Genomic DNA, 22,147 nt, shown 5'->3' on the forward strand with positions numbered 1-22,147 from the left:
ACCTACTGAGTAAACCAATGCTTTCATATTAAAACAAGGAACAGCATAAGCCGCTGCTCAGTGTTGCCACAATGTTGACACCCGTGCTCTAAATGGTCGCGCAAAAAGATTCCGAACAAGTGCAGTTACATGGCAAGGGAAACTGCCTATTCAGCGGAACCTCGATTTCCCAAACTTCCCTATTTAACAAACATATTCCAATTCCCTTCGCATGTGCCTGCTAGCCTCGTTGAACGTGAATCCGTTAGCTGCTGGCTCTTTGGTGACCGGCATGTGGTGATAAAGAACTAATCTTCACCTGCTCAGCCACCAAGCTATACGAGGAGGATGTACATAAAAGGAGAAAAAATTAATAGAAATAAACTAAATTCCCCAGCCTCTCACTAGAGACATGCATGAATGGTCTAATAAGACTTGCACAATCTCCATCAACTAGCCTGCCATACATAGTGGTGAGGGCAGAACTCTTCACTTTCCCTTTCTCAAACCTCAGCAATGCTCCACCCACTTTGGCAAAGGTGTTCGTGTTAAATATGTGAGCAGCTGAAAAAAAAAAAAAAAAAAACATTAGAAAGAAAAGGTTTTTTCCATTTTTTCAATCAGGATAACATTGAAAAAAAAAAGAAAAAAAAAACAGGCACTGCTTTTACAGGAAAATTCGTTGTGATGCGACCAATCTGCCGTGAGGGAAACTCTATTTGAAATCAATGCCTTGACGTGAAATCGTGCGCAGATTTTTAGAGCGGAAGCTCCGCTGGGACTTCTGCGATGCAGCATATGCAACAATTACATCCTTTTCAGTGTTGACAGAAAAATTTATAGGGAACTTAAGTCTCTTAAGTGATTTTAAGGAAAAGGCCGGCTATTATCGAAGACATGCATTTGGATACTAATTTGGACAAGGTAATTTGGATAAGAAGCACTTGGAAAATTTGTGTTCCATCCTGGAAGAGTACAGGGTTAATGCTGTAGTTACACACTTGGCAGCAGATTTCGGCGACCCGGGTTCAAATCCCATTCGAACCCAAATAATTTGTGAATTTCACTTTTCTTTTTACAGGGTACGTAATTTGGTTTCAATCGCGTAGTCTCCAGCCACTATGGTCCCTTATCGCGTTTAATCAGACATCTGAGGCTTTCACCTCAATTAAGTATGTCGAATTCTTTACAGATCTGTGCAGAATCATCTTTTTTCAATTTTTCATATTTTTCTGGAAAAAAAAAAAAACGTGAAGAAAACCGCTTGTTTTTTCACGCCCTTAAAAATTTCATGAAAACTTGCATTTCTAGTTTGTGTAGCTTCCAGCATATAGATGCGCGACCCTCTCCACCTCTGGAAAAGTAATTACTGCAACGGCATTATTATATTCTCTGGGACCCACACATGGGTCTCACTAAACCTCCCAGAGGGCCTAATAGCATGCATCCCCGTCTAAATGAACGCCTTTTTTAACGCCAGCATTTCATCAGTTAAACGATTTTTTTTTTGCAGCTGTGAAAAGCTCTCCAGCTATACTTCCCGCCCTAGTATTTACTAGAATTTTTAGATGCGACTGCATCTCATTCACTCGCCTTGTCCCTGCATCCGGTGTTGTCGGCGTCCGCCCCTCCCCCATTCTCCTCGCCGCGTGAGCTGCGCTCTCCGCCGCTCACCCCCTCTCCTCTCCGATAGCGAACACTCTCTCGCGAGGGGCATTGGATTGGATTCAAATGGATTGGCTTGGATTGGATTGGATTAAAATGGATTGTGTTGCGTCATAGCCGCGGCAGGCGCACTGCCGCCGGCGCGTCCCCTCACCGTTATGCGCGCTATAAAACGCGGTGCCTGCGCCGCTCCGCTCCATCGTTCCAGCGCCGTTCCTCCGCTGTCCAACACTGCAACGTGAACCCCCTATGCGTCGCATCTACACAGGGGTTCCCGCGAGGGGAGGTGGGAAATTTTTTTCTGCATTACACAGTTTTCTATTTTCAGTTTCTGCCAGCCATACAGTGGCATTGCGCAGCATCATGTACCATTCCGACTGCTCAGGTATTATAGCCAAACCACCTTTGAACATATTGTGTAACCCACGTTGGCCTTGTTAACCATGCCCGCTGTAGTGGTACACAGCACTCATGGTATCACGAGGGAGACCATATATGTACAACCACTACTTTTGATACATCTTCCTTGTGTGCTTTTCTTTTGCCCGTCTGTTGTTCACGATCACCGCTTCCTAACCAAGCATCGTTTTATAGCGAAAAGTCACCAAATTATGGTGTTTCCGAGCTTACATTACGGCTGCTTTGTGCGAATCCCACACCTGTATAGTGCTAAAACTATTAAACACCTAGTCTTTGAGGGTAAATTCACTGTGCAAGGAGTCGCACATTTGATTTAGAAAAAAAAAGAAAACAACCCTTGGGCCATACGTTGGTGTGTTGCATGTGCCATTTTATCCATGACGACTTAAAACCACATTGAAAACTGTCTCTAGAATGTTCGAAGTCTGTGCTTAGTCTAAAGGTTCTTGATCCCTAGTACGCGCCAAGTTAGCATTTACGCAACGTCATGGCTTCAAATTTCTTAAGTACTGCACGTCACCGCTTTCCCGAGTGGTACTCCTCGTGCAAGCAAGGCTTCGTAAACGATAATAAGTGCAAAAATACCCCCGGAGATTGTTATCAGAGTAGCCAATGAAAGTGTTCGAGCAACATTCCCTCGAATGCTAGGCCTAACAAGGCCAGCCTTGGCACTTTGGCCGCTCTCAATCATTCTGTCAATCATGTCAGGCCACTGTTTTTGTGCTGTGCTCTCCACAAGCGTGTTTTTCCCACAGGTCAGTACAGTCCAAAAGGTAAAAAATTAAAAAAAAAGCAGACAGGTAGTTCACTCCACCCTGTAAGTTGGAGTTCAACACTCCATGTTTTAGGTGATAGCAAAAGTGCAGTGTAGGTGCCAACGTCAGCCTACGTACGAGCTTCGAACGCTCTGCGGTCAATTTTAAACGTGGATAAAATGAGGGATGAAATGTACCCGCAAACAGCTGCCTCCAATGAAGCCTTGACAACCATCAATCTTCGTACCGACTCTACCCAAGTGATCCATTAGTATCTGAAACAGGTTGCGCAGACCCCCATCATTTGCCAACGTATCCACCAGCTCCACAGAAAATGCCATCAAAGGTTCCTGGTCATGGGTTCCTGGTCACACCAGTATTGTAGGAAATGAATTGGCTGACTTCCTGGCACACAACTGCCTGGCCCCATCATCCCCCGCCCAGCTCCCAAGTGGCCCACGGGCCACAAGAATGGCTGCAAAGGAGGATCTTCGACGCTGAACGCGTGCTCTCACACCTCCGTGTTCGGTTCTCCTCCCCCTCAACCTTACCAGGATGGAGGAAGTGGAACTACGAAGGATCCGACTGGCCGTGGCTCTTACTCCTGCCCGCACGAGTGGATAGAAAGGGGACTACCAAGGGCATGTGAAATGTCCAACCTGCTGTGAGGAAACGGTTCCGGCAGACCTTCACCACCTAATACGGGACGTACCCTGGAACTAACGACATTCGACGGAAATGTTTCATGGCAGCAGGCATAAATTTGCGGCAAGACACGCATTACCATCGGTGGCTCCATGGTCCTGCCTACCATTCCTTGCTGGATTATATCCGGGAGGCTAACCTAGTTTCCTGGATATAGATCGGACTCTCTAATGTCTACTAAGCTAAATAAACGGAAAAAAAAAAAAAAAAACAGCTTCTATGTTTTATCTCTACTGCCCTAAGAGAAGTGTTTGAATCGGCACTATCACTTATAGGATGCCTAACAACATACACAGACTTGAAATTTTCAATTATTTTGTGGCTCAATGGTGACAATTAATAATCTTATTTTAAGCCACTTTGCGGGGGACAAGTGTTTCGCGAGCGGCCATTAATTAAAAAAGTCAATGGAAGATCCCTTGGTGAATGCTTAAGAATGTGTCAGCGTTGCATTTTCTGACCCGCCAGCTACAGAACTGGCCCAACGCACACACTTTGTTACAGCTTCAGAAGTCCGCAACTAGTCTTTTCCCACAAGCTGTTTGCAAGCCACATCCCCACTGCTTAGCGGTCTTTCACCATCTCAGTGCTCACTTAGAGGTGGCAACTTCCAGTTCCTCCTCCCGTTGTTCTGCAGTTTGCACTCCTCTGTTGTCTTACCTATTCTATCCTCTTCTGTCACCCGGTGGGCCCTGCACTGGCTTCACACTCCATCTTACCCAGGGGTGATCCAGCCATTCGAACTAATGGAGCAATTTTTGGAGCTGAAAAAATGTTATTTTGGAGCACTATTGTATCAGAGCTTGATTTTGGAGCAGCTTGGGAGCAGCACAAAACTTATGTTGCAGCTTCATTTATCTGGAGATAAAGAAGGCTGGCAACCATTCAGGCAACGCTAATTATTTCCCCACAGCTGTAGACTCTGAAGCTGGTAACTAAAGCACCAAAAATGTGTGCCCCCACAGCCTTTAGACACCGCTGCAAGTGAAGCAGATGACAAGCGTTTCTTTAACTTAAAAAAAAAACACCAAGTAATCATTACAAAAACTTACTGATACCAAAAAGGTGCCCATTTTATTTACAATAAAATTATTTCACTATCTCAAACATATTGCACTGATTTGTTGCTTCTTGCCGTTTCGTTCAGTTCATCCAGCTCGGAGTGTCCGGCTCGACAATATTTAGACAGAAAATATTGCACTTGACGCACATCACACCATACTATTGCTTCTTGCTTGCCTTCTTATTAAGTTCATTCAGCTCGGAGAGGGTGTGGCTAAAGGCAGAGTTGCCTCCTGCTAATAAAGCCTGCCCTGATGAAATAATGTTTTCAGCCCTTTTCAGCAACGCACGGCATGAGATCCCCTTTTCTTCCAAATTCCCCCTGAGCCGCTTTTCATTGCTGACATCAGCACCACATTCCCGGCCACTCAGGCGGTGGATAAGAGCAACATGAAGGGGCTGTATTTCCAATACCGTCACGCGGGATGAAAAAAAAAAAGAACAAAAAACAAAAACAAACAAAGAGAAACCCGCTGCGAAAATCCCAAACAGCAAGTTTAAACTTACGCTGATGCAGTTTTGGCTAGCGCTACTCCACTGCACTAGCCCTAAATATAAGGCCGCACAGTAATAAAACGATTCGCCGCGAGCGCAGAAAAGAATAGACTCTCGTTTGTGCATCTTGTCACGAGTGGCCGAACGTCAATCGCTAGTTTTCTACAAGCGAATGCCATTATGCTTGTTTGCAGCAGTGCGGGAAACCACTCCGTTGTGGTCCACGCCACCGGAGTGTATGCATGACGACTTGCCGAATCACCATCTCTGCTCCGAAGCGGCACCGTGGTTGCACTATTGCTGCACTGTGGCTGCACCATGAGCAGAGCTCGGCTGGGGCAACCGAATAATCGAGCGCACCGCTTCCTCCAAGTTGCCAACCTAGGAACCATCGTGCTGGTTAGCGGCAGAATGATCGTCTCTCGCTTCAGCTGGTTTGAGGGGACAACTCTCGGCCGAAAAACCGGGTTCAAGCGGTTCGGAGCATTTGGCACAAGTAAAACACCACTGGGCGCACCAGGGAGCAGGAGAGTACAATTGTAGCAAAATGGCGCAGCTGCATCACCCCTGCTTACCCCATGCATCGACGCATGCAAGTGGCAACACAATGCACCCAAACATGCCTGAGCAAGTGAGGCAACTGTGCCACTGTTTTCGCCTTGGGTCTGTTTGGGGGTTTTACGCACCGAAGATACACCTGGCCAATCAGGCGTTCCGTAGTGGAGGGCTCCGGATTAAAGGGGCACTGACACAAAATTTTGAAGGCGAGATAACGTCGGAGATAGATTGGTGGGAACACATATACATCATCTGCAAAATATCAGCGGCGAATACAGCCTAGAACATATTTAAAATCAATTTTGAAGTGTGCGAAACGCAACCGAGCAGCCAGCAGAGGACCACGCGCAATTGTAAATAAACAACATCCAAACACGTCACGAGTTTGTGTTTGCCGCTTCCGCACTACCGGCGTTTTACGCGGGCTCGCCCGGCTCGCCGCTCCAATCGGAGAGCCGGAGGGCGGAGCTTCTGCTCTCGAGAACGAACGACCCGATCGTTGGCGGCGGAGGCGCCGTGATTTCGTAAGCTCATCGGGCAGCTGGCCGCGACCAAAGTTCTACAGCGCTTCCAGGCACTGTTTCCATTACTGTTTATTACCATTGGATGCGAAAACGCGCCGGAGGCACGAAAAGCTCACTGAGCTAGCCGCACGGTCGCTGTGCAGGCGGCGGCCACGGCCGCGAAGTGGCCCAGGCCGGCGCAGGTAGCTCGAGTGATAGGTTGTTACCGCTGCACGAAATTGTCCCCAAGTCCCGACCATAGTGGCTTACATGAGAAAGGAGTTAATGATGCGATGGCGGGTTGCATTAAAAATTGTCATCTGCACCGCTTACGAGAGCGGCACTCGAATATCCGCCGCAGTGCTGAGCCGAACACATCTGTAGGCGGACCTGTAGGCAGACCGGCCGGCTGCTCCCAGCGCGCGTCTTGCCACCCACCGTCTCGAGCGTCGCGCGTCGTCTTTAGCCGCGGTAGCATTTGCACTCGCAGCGCCTGCGTCACATCCACGGTCGCTTTTTAATTAAGCGCCTCACGAGATCAGTACGTGGGGGCATTCGCAGAAACTGCCGTCGATGCGGATTCGACAGTGCTACGGCGGCTCTGCTCTGTGATATCCCTCCGACGGTCACGTGGTCAGCTCTGTTCACACAAAATCCACAAAATCCATCGTTTCGCGGCACTCGCTGAAACCGAAACTGCGACTGGCCGCATTTAAAATCCCTCTAATTAAACAACCGTCGCACGCTGAAGCAAATGAGGTTTCTACAGGTTATAAGTAGGTCACTAGCTACTTATCGCAACGAAAAAAACAAGATGCTAAATTTTTGTGTCAGTGCCCCTTTAATCTTGAATACCTGGGGATCTTTAAAGGGGCCTAGCAGACAAAATACAAGTTTGTTTTACTCGAAAGATTTCGTGTTTTATAGTGCCCCCAGTGCTTGTCCAACAGCAAACGATGCCGTATTCACTGAGAAATTAATCAATTTGGGTTAAAACCTTGATTCTCCCGCCAAAGCGTGTGTTTTCGTGACGTCTGGCATTGAAGTCACGAGGGCGGGTATTCAAACGAACTTCCAGTGCGTCATTAGGCTCTGCAGCCTTGCTTACCGTTAGTCCTCCCATACGGCGCTACCATAGTCAGCGACGAACCGGTGTCTGCCGCTTTTGTTTTTGACCGTATTAGCACCTGGTTTGTTTGTGTTACGGTAGAAAGTGATCGTTTCGTGAAACAAAGGGTATCCTCGACAAACAGGGTCATGTATGAAACTCCAAAGCGACGGACTTCTGTGCAGCTAAAACAAGCACAGTGCACCCAGTACCAACAGCGGTGCGCATCGGTACTTCGATGCTTACGTGTATTTTCATAAATTTCATTGTTTACCGCATCATCCTTACTGCTTTAAAATGAATATGCATGACATTTAGGCACAAATGGGTCCCCCAGCAAGCTCATAAACGTCCCTAATTTGCGATTGCTTTTGCCACCCTCAGCCAATCGCAGAGCTGGGCACATATCACATCATAGGTTCTGTTGAAGGAAATGAGCTAGTGGGTCGCATGGCCATTCTCTTTTTTCCCAATTATACAGCTTATTTGAGCGAAGTGTGCTTTAATAGTGGTGTCAGTTTGACTCTAACGAGGCAATCTTTCAAATGACCCTAACTTGTGCTTTGTCTGCATGGCCCCTTGCGTCAAAATCTCAAGACATGGCCGTTTACGCTTTTCGCTTCCATCTGAAACGAGGCCACCATGGCCAAGATCAAATCCGCATCATTGTGTTCAGCAATGTTTTCACATTCCCATCCAGCCACGACACTGAAGTACCCGTGCGTTTCCCACTCTGCGTAAAAAGCAGGGAGTCGAGCCAGTACCAAACTGGTACTTTTGCTGGAAGTGAACCCAAAAGTATTCCTTAGCATGGAAAAACCAAACCAGAACTGAAACAAACAAAAATATTGTAATTGCAATTGCAGTTGCATGGGCCATGGTGCATGGAACCAATATGCTACTCTAAACTCAGCCTGCAGTTTATTTGGCTACAGTATTTTTACGTTTTAGCTAACCGCAAAATGTCTACACAGGCTTTGAAACACTTACTCAGGCTACAAAACACACCGCAGCAAGTCACTATCCCAACTTTCCATTAGGCGTCTTCAGGGTGCCTGCTTTCTCATGTAATCATGTGATTCCGAAGCTCTCTTCCTTCCCTAAATTCCCATGGTTCCATCTATGGCCTTGCAGCCATGCACCAAGGGAATACAGTCTGCAATGTTCACACCCACATTTCAATGCAAGTGGTTCCTCGATTGCTGCAACCCAAACCTGAGCTCATGGGGAAAACTTGCTCAATAGTGTGTCGAAAACCCTTTTTGGTTCGTTTGTCAGCATAGGTATGTGTGCATGCATACGTTGAGTGTTTTATGTGAACGCTTTGTTGCCGATTGTTGGCATTATTAAAGGGGTGCAGGGGGCAGACCCTCATGGTGGATGTGAGCAGCAGCTCAATGCCAAAGGCCCCAAATTCCACGGCTGGCGCTATTCGTGTAAAAGTCCCCGTGCACACGCAGCTCGCGGCTTCAAGTCTGCAATTGCGTTTCTTTTCTGCCCCTGGTTATCAATTTAACTTTCCGAACCACTTCAGCACTCGCAAACCAGTTCGACATTTTGTCAAACTGGAACAGAATCGGAACGAAATAAAGTTACCCGAAGCCGGATCAAACTGGTGTTTTTTTCGGTTTGGCACCCTGGGGCCGAATTCTCTAAAACGGCGGCGCGTCGCTTTGAAGTGACGGGTGAGCGCCATTGAAATGCATGTGTTGTGGGGTTGGGGCCGTCGCTTTGTGGTGCACCTCGTGAGGAGTGACGCTGAGAAAAGCAGTGTGGCAAGGGCGCGAAGCGACACCAACTGCCCCCCGTCGTTTCGCTTGTCGCTTCGCGCCCTTGCCACACTGCTTTTCTCAGCGTCACTCCTCACGAGGTGCACCACAAAGCGACGGCCCCAACCCCACAACACATGCATTTCAATGGCGCTCACCCGTCACTTCAAAGCGACGCGCCGCCGTTTTAGAGAATTCGGCCCCTGGTCAAAAGTGTTCTAACGAAGAGGAGGAAAGAAAAATTGGCCCCTGGGGTGGTACTCTCACGTTTGTCCATTTTGAAAACATCTGTTTTGCATCCTTTTTATTGTGACGCACTTCCACTTGTACGTGGGCTTTGGGTTGACTTTTGCGCAACTGTTGTTGTAAACACATTTTAAATGACTAAACCTACTTTAAACTATATTTTATGTCTTTACTAAACTATATTTTATGTGTTCATTGTTCCGCCAGCGAACCAACAACAAGGTAACGAAAAATCGTCTGCTCCAAATTGTCTGCTCCAAATCGTCCCCTCCAAGATGCCGCGGCTAATAGCTCCACCATGTTTGCATGACGTCCCATCCGGGTGTTCGCCTTTAGGCAATCAGGGCTTGCTCAAAACGGACACTTTTGAAATGGACACAAAACGGACAAAACACGAGAATACCGCCCCTGCAGGGCAGGCCACCCAAGCAAAGACCAGACAGTGAGAGTTCAACCTCCCCCAAAATAACAGCCTTGAGAAAAGCTGCAACACGCAATGCCAATTAACCAAAAAGAGGTTGTCGCAAAACGGCGTTAGTGAGGACGGCACATTTCTGCAACCACTTACCTTGTGCAGGGCTTGGGCTGCAAGCGCTTCGCAACTTGACCAGAGAGACCATCAGTGGTCTTACATTCCAGTGGAGGAGTTTACAGGTGTTGCTAACGGCACGCACAGTTACCGCTCAAAAAGTGGGGGTTTTCACTGTTCACCTCACTGACATCTGGTCACGGCAGTAATATGCCTTCAGGGTTGACAACCCCAGCAGTATCCAATTTTTGCTCACAGCTTAAGGATTGGAACAAGTTTTTGGCAAACGATACCAGGCGAAAAAGCCGCTGATATCGCATGTGAGGCTGTGCTCATGTCAGAAGTCTCTTAATTTAAAAAAAAAAGTGGATCAAACTTCGAAACTTGAGTAGTACTCGTAGAGCAGCTTAATATGGTTCACAGAGCAGTTACACTTGCCTACTAAAATATTCAGTTCCTCAAGCTTATCTAACAGACATAACTTGCGCGATAAGGAATAAGCGCCATTTACAAAAGAGGTTGCGTTCTTAGACCCTATGCTCAGAAAGATAGGCTGAAAGCATAATCTTGATTAGTGTACTTATCTAGCGCTTGTGCATTGACTTTGACAATACCACCAATTCTGCAGTTAGCAATAGTTAACTTTAAGGTATTTGTTGCTTCCAAGTTGTCTACCTTAGTTCCTTTCAGTGCACAAAAACCTGTTTTTGCGTCGTAAACAGCCAAAGTTTCTCTGATCCTCAGTCCAGACCCCAGTGGAGGCAAACAAAATATCAGCATAAAACTTTCCGAACATGAAAGTTTAAAGTCCCAATATTCATCAAACAAGCTCAGTCGGCTGACTGAAGTATTTTTTTAACATGGTGACCAAGTCTCAACATCCTAAGCGTAGTCAAACTCCTACTGTACGACAAAAAACAACTGCCCTACTTGCTTCATATAGAATTGCCTTTCATTTTGCAATGTCATGGCTTTAAGCTAACTTCAGTGGCTTCAGGTAATCAGTAAGGAATGCAAAGACAGAGCCTGGGGAGACATAGGCGCAGGGAATGAAGATATAAAAAACAAAGTGATAATGAATTAAAAAAGAGGCAGAGTAAAGCAGTGAGGTGAAAAGTGGTGTGCGTGCCGGGAGGAGTGGGAGATGCTGTGTGTGCATGCCTCGGGGGGCGGCTTTGCTTGGCGATCGATCTTAGAACACGTCAGCGACTTGCCAAGACCCCTCACAGGACTGCCCGCAAAAAGCAACAGCTTCTTTTCAACGAAGCTTTGAACGAACTGGTCTGGTATACAAACAGCCTTTTTCCCATCAAGCTTTTCTAGAAGAGCCCAAAAGACCAGTTTGGAAAAATTAATAAGCATAAACATTTATTAGCCAACTGAAACGCAGGTAGATGATAGATTGTACCCTCTTTTATGGCTGCTGCGATTGTTGCAAAATGAACATCAGCAAGTTTCATGCAACCTCTACAATGAATAAGGTTTGCATTCAAAAGCCACATCTTTAAAAGCTAAATTTGAGTGATGTCGTCAAAAGCCTTAAAAGTTAGCCTGGAAAATGCTAACCTGCCGAGCTGATTAGCTGAGAAAGAGCAGGGTTTTCCACTACCTGTCTCAGAGCGGCTTCTGGATTGGGCTATGGCTTAGATACGGCTACAGCTAGCTGATGGTCATTAACACCTTCTACGGGCAATCCCTCGAGAGGCGGTGGCTGCGTCTACGAGCAGAGGAAAAACGTTGTGCTCGAAAGCATGCGGCAGTCAGGGCCGCGCGAAAAATAAAGAGGCCAGCGCAAATCAAGAGTCGAGGCCACGTCTCAAACTTGTCTCTTTATTTGCTTCGACTAGGTCTCTTACAAGGGTCGGAAGGAGCACTTGCACGAGAACAAGAAGGTATATGGCGCTAGAGAGAGCCTAACCAAGCAAGCTCAGAACTGAACCTCAACTAAGGGCTGGTTCCGAGAATTATGACAAAAATAACAGCGGAAGCGTTTTTTTTCACCACTTTACTCTATTTCCGCTGCTCTCAACACATTTCCGTCACTTTGACAAACTACTCAATCAAGCTAGAAGCCCTCATATAGGGAGAAGGAGAGAGAGAGAGAGACAACGGTTTGCAGCATACGCATCTGTTCCCAAGTTTTTTTTTTTTCACTTTTTTTAGTTTCCTTTTTTGTTAAATCATCTGAATTGGTAAAAATGTAAATTTCCCACGGTTTACTTGCACGAGCTGGCTTCTCCCGCATGCAGTCAAGCACAATGCTTTTCGATTGCTGCTGAGACGACCTACCTGATAGCTTCGCAAAAGAAAAAAAGTGCATTTACACCACAAGCCCAGTGAAACCCAGTGAACTCCAGTGAAACCCAGTGAACTCCAGTAAATCTAAGTGAACTCCGGTAAACTTAGCTAAAATATGACTATAACCACAAAACACTGTGTGCTTCCTTTAAATACCTCGTGGTGGGTCTACAGTTAACTACAGCTGAGAGTAATAGGCTGTGTGGTGCCTGAATTATGATGGTAATTTTAAATTTGGCCTGACTACCGAAAATTGGACGTCTCAATGTATGGAAAGACTACTCGAACCACGTATAAGAGCTCACACAGTGAAAAACAAATTACAATGGCACAAGCAGCAGCGGTAGCAGTGTAAGTGCAGTGCTTTTGAACAGAAAAGAGAAAGTACTATCAAGAAAATAAAAAATGCGCCAAGAAAAAGATTGTTAAAGTATGCTTGTTTTTTGCCTCTGAGTAATGAATGCTTATGGCGTAACTGCTGCTAACCTAGCCTAATGCACAGGTTCAGAATTCAGAAGAAAATCAGATAACTAATCGAAGAATTCCACATTTTGTACTGCCAGCACTTTGACAACAATGGCATTTCGAAGGATATCAGCCTGTGACTTTGTTAAGAAACAAGAGAAGCTGTCTTAGAAAATTATTTTCTTATGCAAATAACTCTCCGTTTGAAAAACACCCCTAAGCAGACTCAGGTTAGTAAAGCAGTACTGATCGTTAAGCCTAAAGCCTCTGTGGAGTAACCTCCGGGCCAATTTCTCGGATACTTTGTAAATAGCGAGTTCTATTCCTATGTGAATTGAGCTTATTTAAGCAAACATATTACTTTTCCAGCCATGCTGAAAAGCCTTAGCCTAAGATTTTTGGCAAATATTAGGCCTCCTCAACCCCAGCACGCACTTAAAGACTAAGGCACAGTCACAACCAATGGCAGGAAAAGGCAGAGGCGCGTAAACAAAACAGGTTTGAATAGAAAGAGGAAGAGAGAGACGGGGAGCAGATATTAAAGCTGGGACACATAAGCAGGAAGCTCCTATCCACGTTAAATGCCACATTTGCACAAAGCACGGGATACATACCTTTGCTCAAACGGGGCTAAGACGGCGTAGCTAAGATGCGGGGCCGAACTAGAACGCGACGAGCTGTGTAAGCGACAACTGCCAGGCACCAGAAGAGCCTTTTCTTAGCCAGCGTTTTCTTTTGATGACATGAGCACAGACCCAGCCATATCGCAAAGCACCAATTCGCGGGCAACTCGTAGGCCTGTACTTTGTCACAGAGGGGACATTTCTTTTCAATAAAATAGACCCGCTACGACTGGGGAGAAACTTAAACCTCCACAAACTTCATCTGCCAATCGCATAGTGACCATTTCTCTTACGAGGTGGTCAGAGGGCGGGAAGGGGGGAGGGTAGGGGGTGACGGCAGCCCTCGGAATGTCACTAGTGCTCAAGGGGTGATTTGCAGCCAAGCCGTGCACAAGGGTGTGATCGTTGGTGAGTGAGCAACGCGCGTCGGGGCCGGGGAACGAATGCGCATGCCACAAAACGGGTCGCCTTCTCCGCCTCCTCTCCCTTCACAGCCAAGGAGAGCGGAACGGAACAGTTCAATCAAACAAGAATTGAAGAAATGAAGACAGGTGGAACAAGAGTTGATGCTCAGAAGAAGTTGGCTTGGTAGCTACGAAAAATATTGTGACAAAAGGAGGGTTCCGCTAGACGGGAAAAAGCACTCGCCATACACACGCACACACGCAACTTTCAAGTGCCGGCGGATCACTGCAAGACGAGAGACTGGCGGGGGTACGACTGCCCTTCTGAAATCCTGAGCTAAAACTGCCGTGAAAAACCTTGCATCCTCCAAGACACAAAAATAACGAAATTTCTTGTTTACTCACTTATTCAAATTGTACTACTGCTTGGACGAATTGCAACAAAAGCCAACCACGCTTATCAAATGTTGGCGCCTGGAGTTTTGTAACCACGTTTCTATGTCAGAGCAGTGCAATTACACTTTAATAAAAAAAATTGCATTCACTGTCTAGTGGTGCTTCTGTATACAGTGAACGCCTAACGCAGCATGCCCGACAACCTGCCACTAATGATACACACCATGGATCGGTGTCTAAGGTGTTTCCAACAAATCTGACTGACTGCCCTTGCCAATTCCCGACTTGCAGTGATTTGCACCAAAGTGTCACCACTAATCACAACCGCGACCCACGCGGAAATCTGTGCTAGGGTGCTTGCACTACAAGACAGCGGGGGGAGCCCCAGACATTTGTGCAAGTGTTGGGGGCAACACCCACATTGCAAAAAGGTGTGCAAGGGCAGTTAGTATAGAACGCAACTACGCGAAATAGTACTTGACGCTAGCGAAGAGCAGAGGACTCTCATTATTACACACATGTACGCAAACACACACACACACACACACATAAAAGGCATACGAGGTGTGTGAAAAAAAAGTTAGCGCTTTTACAACAGCCTACAAGATTTCGAAACATTCTACACCTCTCAATTAGGGGAAAAAAAAAAAAAAAAAAAAACTAGTGCGATGCAAAAAACGATATCTTTTTCATACAGCATGCCGAGAGATTGCTATGGAATAAATTATGCCATTCTAGGTTTTCAAGTTGCCGCTAAAATCCCGCACACACACTTTTGTACTTTTTTTTTCGTCGTTAATATCGTGCCCTGCACCTCTGAATGATACTTATTTCCAAAACACTTTAGGCTCTAAAGACACAAAGCTGCATCGCACTCAAAAGTGTTTAAGCCCCAATCGCCATCGCACTCACCAAAAATTTTTTTCACACACCTCGTACACTTTTTTTTTCTTCCTCAGAGGGTAATCGGTGGAACCTGCAGCTGCCAAAAGGTGTGTAAATTGCTCACAACACTACAAAAACCTACTCTGTGCTCGATCTGAGCTCGTTGAAAAAGTAAACAACCTGGCCGCCTAAGCGGCTACTTCACGAGGTCTCTCCTCTCACAACTTCAAACGTCTTTTTTTTTTCACACAGCACGCACATCTGTGTTTCACAATCAAATAAACTGTGATATAAAGAAGTCAAAAATGTTCGTATAACGGAAACAAGACACTGTCCATTGACCTTGTACAACACTGGTAAATTAGAATGCGTAAAGTCAGGTTAGCAGTGAAAAAAAATGTGGTTTTTCTTTTTTTTTCCCGGGTAGCATGTCAAAGAAGAATGAAGTTTCCCACACATAGACACAAAAAAATGGGGAAAAGAAAAAAAAAAAAGCACGTTAGAGTGAGCTTTCGTTGTTAGCCACCTGTTTGCAAGTTTGCAAGGTAGCTGACCCGTCTACCCTCTTATTTTTCATACGCTCAATTTCAGACGTCTTAAGAAATTTTACGACAATGCAGATGTTTTTCAAATGTTTTTCGAACATCTGCCTTTCAGCTACGAGGACTTAAAACTACACTGTTGTACCTGGCAAGCTAGTCATTTTTTAGGTTCAACCCATTTGCTTGGACGTACAGCAAGGCAGCTACAGAAATTCCTGAGCCCTTGGGTCTCGAAGCCTGCATGCAACAATTAATGCAGGTATTTTAACCATGTGATCTGCCAACCTGAAGGCTATACTGCCCTCAACCTTTAATTTACCTATTATTTTAATGTAATTTATTTTTGTATTTTTTCGCAACCACGTTTCGTGCAAATCCGAAAAACCAGCATCTGCTCCACACGCTACCCAGTATGTGGAATGTTTAACCTGCCACGCGGTTAAAAAAATTGCGTACAAACCGTACATAAGACGCTCCTAACAAAATAAAGCGAAGCACGATAAAACGGAGCTTTGTACTTTCTTTCTAAAACAGAGGTCTTTTTTTTTTTTCGGTAGCTTAGAGAGCTTTCAAAGTCAACGTGAACGAAACTCCGTCATCAGGTGACACCGTCACCTGTAAATGAAAACGAGGATAAACCCCAAACGCCAGACAAAACGGACAACGTTTCCGTTTTTGTTTTTTTGTGACGTTGGTTTGAGCGTAAACAAAGCGAAGAGCTGCCATCGTTCGCCATCGCCGCCAAGAATGAAAAAAAAAAAATTTTAAATTTAAAATCCTCCACCGAACGCTGCTTGCATTGTGCGTAACATCGCCTAAAGCTAAATTTCCAAGATTTAAAACTTTTCAAATCGTAAAGAAATGTGCGGTCTAAAGCGAATGAGGCTAGCCGCGGAAGCGACTGTCACAACAACAAAAACAAAAATTTTTTTAAAGGAATGCTGCTGTTGTACAGCCAGCCTGCAATAAACCTCTACATTTACGAAGCAAGAGACATTCAAAGCATACCGGACAGAATAGTGTCAGTGTATACTTCTCAAGAAAAATAACTAAAGAGCTACATCTACATTACCCAACAACTGCAACAAAGGGTGATTGTGATACGGCGGCTACGTTGGTTGTTGTGACAAGCCACGATACTACACAGAGCATTTCAACACGTAACACAAGCCGTTCTAGCAAATAAAATACAATAAAAAGCCTCTGTCAGTGCGACGAACGTTCGAACCCTCGGAAGATCAGGAGAGGCAGAGAGGTAGCACCGTGACATCCGCCCGATCTACCCACACCTAGTCAGAGCGCCCCCAGTGCAATAGAGCTCTGCTAACGAAATACACAACGATGATTCGGAGAGAGAGCTAGAGGCTTCTCGGACCACCTCATCAGCTTTTCAGCTTTTCTTTTTTCTTCTAAGATGGTAATGTACTCCACAAAACAATTCTTGAACGCGCTTAATACTGAAGCGGAAGTCACTAGAAGTTTCTCGTTAAAACGAGCTGCCCGTTTTCGTTCTTTCTTCCTTGCTTTGTGTAGCGGATAAGTGCGAGAGGCAGGTTTTCTTTTCATTAGCAGAGCTCAGTGAAAGCCTTGAGGGTCAAAGTTCAGGGAGTAAAGTGCCGGCAATGATGTTTGGCTTACGAATGGCACTCTGGAAACTTGGCTCGCTCGGGCGAAAGCATGTACTGATCGATGACAACAGCCGCTCCCAATTTGACGACTTGGCAAGGAATTCACGTGCTAGGCAGAGCACACGGAGCTTAGTGGTGCACCGATCATTCCAAACTAGCAGGTATTAACCAATAAAAGTAGTACACATGAACAAACATAATACAGTTGAACCCCTTTATAAGAGACACGTACCGGGGAGCAGTTTCTGTCTCTTATACGAGATGTCTCTTATAAGCAGGGTACCATGTTTTCACTTACTAATCAGACCCTAGTTCAATGTGGGCACCCTATGACTAAAACAAGCTCAAAAGAATGCTACAGCATGTTTCAAAAGATTCATTCTAATTTATGTTTGGCCCCCAGAATTTATGAAACAGTTCTGAATCTTTGTTTGCTTCATGACTGTATTTACACTATATTTTACAACCGATTCTGCAAGCTTTTTTTTCTTTCCTCGTTTGTGGAAGATGAATCGTACATGTTGAGTTCACAAGCCTGATGAATAGGCGGAGCGCACAGCTTCTTCCGTTGTGTGCTCAGGCTATTCATTATGCTTGCAGGACTCAACATCTGCGATGCTTTTTGATTGGGAGCTATGCCAGTGGGAGAACTTGCATGTGCGATCGCGCTCCATCCAATGGATGGCAGTAAGCATCAACCACTTCTGTAAGTTGCATTTCCATTGGCAGGGCTTCTCATCGTCATTTCATAGCTGACTGAACCACTGTGTGTTTGCTGAAGTGATAATAAATAGCGACTGCAGGCGTCTGTCGTCCACCTGTGCTTCCAGGATGGAAGCAACTGCAATTAGTGACTGGTGGCACTGTGTCTGAAGTTAAAATGTCTATTACAAGTGAGATTATTGATTAAAGTTCAAGGATGACTTGTCCCTAATAACCAATCTTCTACATCCGATGTCTGTTATAAAAGAGGTCGATTTAATGGGAAAGATAGGGCAGCCAACCATGCGGGTCAATAGTGTCTCTTATAACGAGGTTCAGCTGTACACGACCCACTTTAGATGAACAAATGTTTGAGCAATCTTCTATCAACCTCTTAAAAGCTAACGAAAATAAAGGGAAAAAAAAGACTGTATTGATCAAAATTCCAGCCCTCTCGTTCAAAGTTCCAAAATGCTGCTCAGATGACAGCCCGCATTGAAGATGGAGAATTTTACCATTACAAAACACGATCCTGCAACAATATGCTATCGATTCAGCTTGCCGGAACGTTTTCACGGCACCATTTCCTGCCACTAGAACACCATGCCAGTCAGTGGACGTCAGTATGCCCGTTACTAAGTCAGACATGCCTTGGCCAAGCGAGCTCATTCCGAAGACCAAACCCCAGCGCCAGCTTATAGAAATCGTCGTGCAGTTTCAGTGTGCACCACAGGAGGTAATGTCTTCGATGCCTTAGTTACCAGTCCCTATAGACCAAGGTGTTTTCCCTGACCAGCCTCTTGGACCAGTCTCGTAACCCAATCCACCCAGAAATAGTACCCACAATGTCAGTCCGATGTTTCGAGCTTATCTACTCTACGAAACCTAAAGTTACTTTTTTTCTAACCCCACCTACTGCTCAGGCCCGCCTATTAAAAAGCGTCGAATGTTGAAGCCTGCACAAGGGCTGACCTCTTAACAACCATTCTTTATGTGTTTTTTTAAAGACTGGATTAAATTAACACTTTTATACCAGGGCTCATCCAGTGATGTCAAGCTGTGTTGCCTAAATGTCTTTGTTTCAAAGCCAGGTCCCCACTCGTCACGAAAACAACGCACTTAATTTTGCTGAAAAAATAAGTGTGTTGCTACTTTTGAAATCTTTTCCCACTGTTTTTATACAGGTTAATAGAAGCCCATTACACAATGCAATTTAAGTGCAACTTTGGCCAACCGAATCAGCACAAAACTCACTTTCGAGGCTGTATACAGTCCGCATAGTGATACGATAGTGACAGGCAGCTTGAAAACTAGTTCAGAATATTTCACACAATACATGTGCGCGAATATTACGAAACCATTTTCCCACCACCCCCATCAATTTTTTTTTGCAGTAACTTTGAATTAAAAAATAAAAATAAAGCGCGCTCACCTTACCAAAATGGCATTCAGCTGGCATCGTCATGTAGGCAAGGAATACAAGAACAAAATCATGGACCCCTCCATCTAACAACAAAGATGGTTGAACCCAAGGCTTTCTCGTGACGGATTCTTTGGCTGGCCAATCCCACACTGCGGGTCTGTGTTACTCCTGAGGTACGCCCCACTTTTCTAGAATGCCCACAGCAACTTTTGGGTGTGCACTCCGTAGGCCTAACGTTTGGGTTTGGGGCGTACGGCGCGAATCGGTACCTGCTGCTTGCCGTTCGCTTCGACCATGCTGAAATGGAGCGATTGGATAAACGCCGACTTCATACCACGAGAGACCCAGGTTCAATTCCGGCCTCGGGAAGAGTTTTTTGTTTTGTTTTGTTTTCACTTCACCCACGATTATTCATCATCATCGTCGGAGAAAGTTGGCTTCCCTGCAGGGCGCATTGGCGAACAACGGCACCAGAGAGAACACTAAAGCTTCGCTTTAAAACAGAAATCCGGAGGCCCACCCAGTTTTCAGCAAAGAGCAGAACCCGGCCACGCGGAATTTTAAGTCTTGCAACCACACTATCAACCGGCCATTTTCAAGTTTTGCGGCTGCCTTGAGAAGTCGGGCCTCTCACTCACAAGGTTGGGCCTCTTCCTAGAGAAGTCAGGCCTCTCTCAAGGCATCATTACCGAATAATGATTGATTAATTGATCGACTGTAGGGTTTAAGGTGCCGACGATTCACAGGCGATGAGGCGTGCCGCAGTGGAGGGCTCCGGACTAATTTTGACCACCTGGGGATCTTTAACGTGTGCCGAAATCTCGCACACACGGGCGTTTTCACTTTTCACCTCCACCGGAACAGCGGCCGCCGCGGCAGGGAATCGAACCCGCATCCTCGTGCATCACCGAATTCTAGTCGAGTGATTTCGTAATAACCAGGTTTTACCATAACTGCACTAAAATGGCATTGTGTAGGCAGGAATTCAAGAACGAAACAAATTAAGAGACCTGGCCAGTTTTCAACAAAACGGCAGAGCCCTGGCATGGAAAATTTTGAGCCTTTCCACCCCACTTTTGAAGTTTATGCCTGTCTCGAGAAGTCCGGCCTCTCATCGGAGACGTGGGGCTTCTTGCCCGAGATGTCAGGTTTCTTACAAGAGTCAGGCCTCTCGCTCGAGAGTTCGAGCTTCTTGTTTGGGAGGTCAGGCCTTTCGCCTGAGAGGTTGGGCCTCTCTCGAGACAGCATAGTGTCATGGTAGCGACCAAAGACGGGAGAGAGAGAGAGAGGGAGAGAGCACGGCCCCTCAGAAGCTCTCGGCCTTGAGCAGGGGCGGCCTGCGGAGTCCGCCGTGGCCACCCACCTGCGCGGAGGAGGCGGAGGCGGAGGTCGCGCAGGTCGCGGAGGCAGAGTCCGGCGGAGGCGGGGGCAGGGGCAAGGGCTTGGCGACGCCGATGCGGACGATGCCCCGGGGCGCCCCCTTGAGGGCCTGCACGGCGGCGTCCAGTCCGGCGTGCTGCAGGGGCACTTCGTTGACGAAAAGCAGCCGGTCGCCGGGGATGAGCCGGCCGTCCTGTTGGGCCACCCCTCCGGGCACCAGGCTGCGGATCACTATCACCGTCTCGCTCGGGTTCATCGGGTCCTGCACAGTGGCCGACCGAAGAAGGGGAGGGGGCAAGGAGACGCAAGGGTGAGACAGAGCGTGCCACAGCTGTCCCTTTTGTAGACGCACCATAGTCAATATCATCATCGGCCTATCTACGTCCACTGCAGGGCAAAGGCCTCTCTCCAATTACCCCGGTCCTGTGCTAACTGCGACCAATTTATCCCCGCACACTTCTTGATCTCATCTGCCCACCTAACTTCCTGCCGCCCCCTGCCATGCTTGCCTTCTCTAGGGATCCACTCTGTTGCCCTTAATTACCAACGGCTATCTTGCCTTTGCGCTACATGCCCTGCCCACGTCCATTTTTTCTTCTTAATTTCTACCATTATGTCCTGAATTTGCGTCTGTTCCCTGACCTACTCTGCTCTCTCCTTGTCCCTTAATGTTACACCAGTCATCTTCTGTTCCATTGCTCGCTGAGTCGTCCTCAATTTGAGTTAAAACCTCTAAGTTTCTGCCGCACAGGTTAGTACCGGTAAGATGCAGCTGTCATACACTTTCCTCTTCAGGGACAATGGTAGGCTGCCATTCATCATCTGAGAATGCCTGCCGAATGCACTCCACCACTTTCTTATTCTTCCAATTATCTCTGTCTCATGGTCGGGATCTGGGGTCCTTACTTGGCCTAGTTAGATGTATTCACTAGCCACTTCCACTGCCTCGCCACCTATCTCAAACCACTGTGCTATTCCGAAGCTATTGAGCATTACTTTGGTTTTCTGCAAATTAATTTTGAAGCCCACGATTCTACTCTGCTTGTTCAGTGCGGTACGCATGCTTTGCAATTCATCCCCCGAGTTACTCAGCAAGGCCACGTCATCAGCAAATCTGAGGTTACTGAGGTATTCTCCATTAGCCCTTACTCCCACCTATTCCCAATCCAATGTTCTGAATACCTCTTGTAAACATCCTGTGAATAACATTGGAGAGCTACATGGGAGAATAACATTGCAGCACCCACAGACAAACGCGGCAAACTTTATGGCCTCGGACCGAGGCCATAAAGGGGCCATAAAGACGAAATACAAATTTGGTTTACTAACTCTTTCGTTACTATGCCTATTAAAATCGAACACCGGTGATTGACGATTTATACTGCCTATTTCAACATGTTGTATTCGTCTCTCATACATCTAATGCGGCCAGTGGTTAGTCTAGGCACTGCACTTTTAGAATCAGTTTAAATTTTCCCGCTCCGGTGACATCGAGATTTTTTATGGCGCTTTTTGCGAGCTGGGGTGTGTGTGTTTTTGAGGAAGGGGGCGTGGCTGCTACACTTGACAAAAAATATTGCAAATCGTGGTTAGGCTGCATTACCATA

General features: G+C 46.3%; 2 protein-coding genes across 7 annotated transcripts in view; one reads left to right on the forward strand and one right to left on the reverse strand.

Annotated features, from left to right (window-relative positions):
• LOC144162848 (uncharacterized) overlaps window positions 1–22,147 on the forward strand; it is a 369,290-nt gene that overhangs the window by 345,396 nt on the left and 1,747 nt on the right. The gene's annotated exons all lie outside the window — the stretch shown is intronic.
• LOC144162845 (multiple PDZ domain protein-like) overlaps window positions 1–22,147 on the reverse strand; it is a 283,629-nt gene that overhangs the window by 174,281 nt on the left and 87,201 nt on the right. For all 4 annotated transcript variants that reach the window (XM_077693545.1, XM_077693543.1, XM_077693544.1 and 1 more), the window contains one exon: window positions 20,524–20,802. In XM_077693545.1, the coding sequence (XP_077549671.1) occupies window positions 20,524–20,802 (279 nt within the window). The remainder of the gene's footprint in view (window positions 1–20,523; window positions 20,803–22,147) is intronic.

This window comes from Haemaphysalis longicornis, unplaced genomic scaffold (genome assembly GCF_048455015.1).
Source record: "Haemaphysalis longicornis isolate Haplotype H1 unplaced genomic scaffold, Haemaphysalis longicornis Haplotype H1 scaffold_12, whole genome shotgun sequence".
Lineage (NCBI taxonomy): Eukaryota > Metazoa > Arthropoda > Arachnida > Ixodida > Ixodidae > Haemaphysalis > Haemaphysalis longicornis.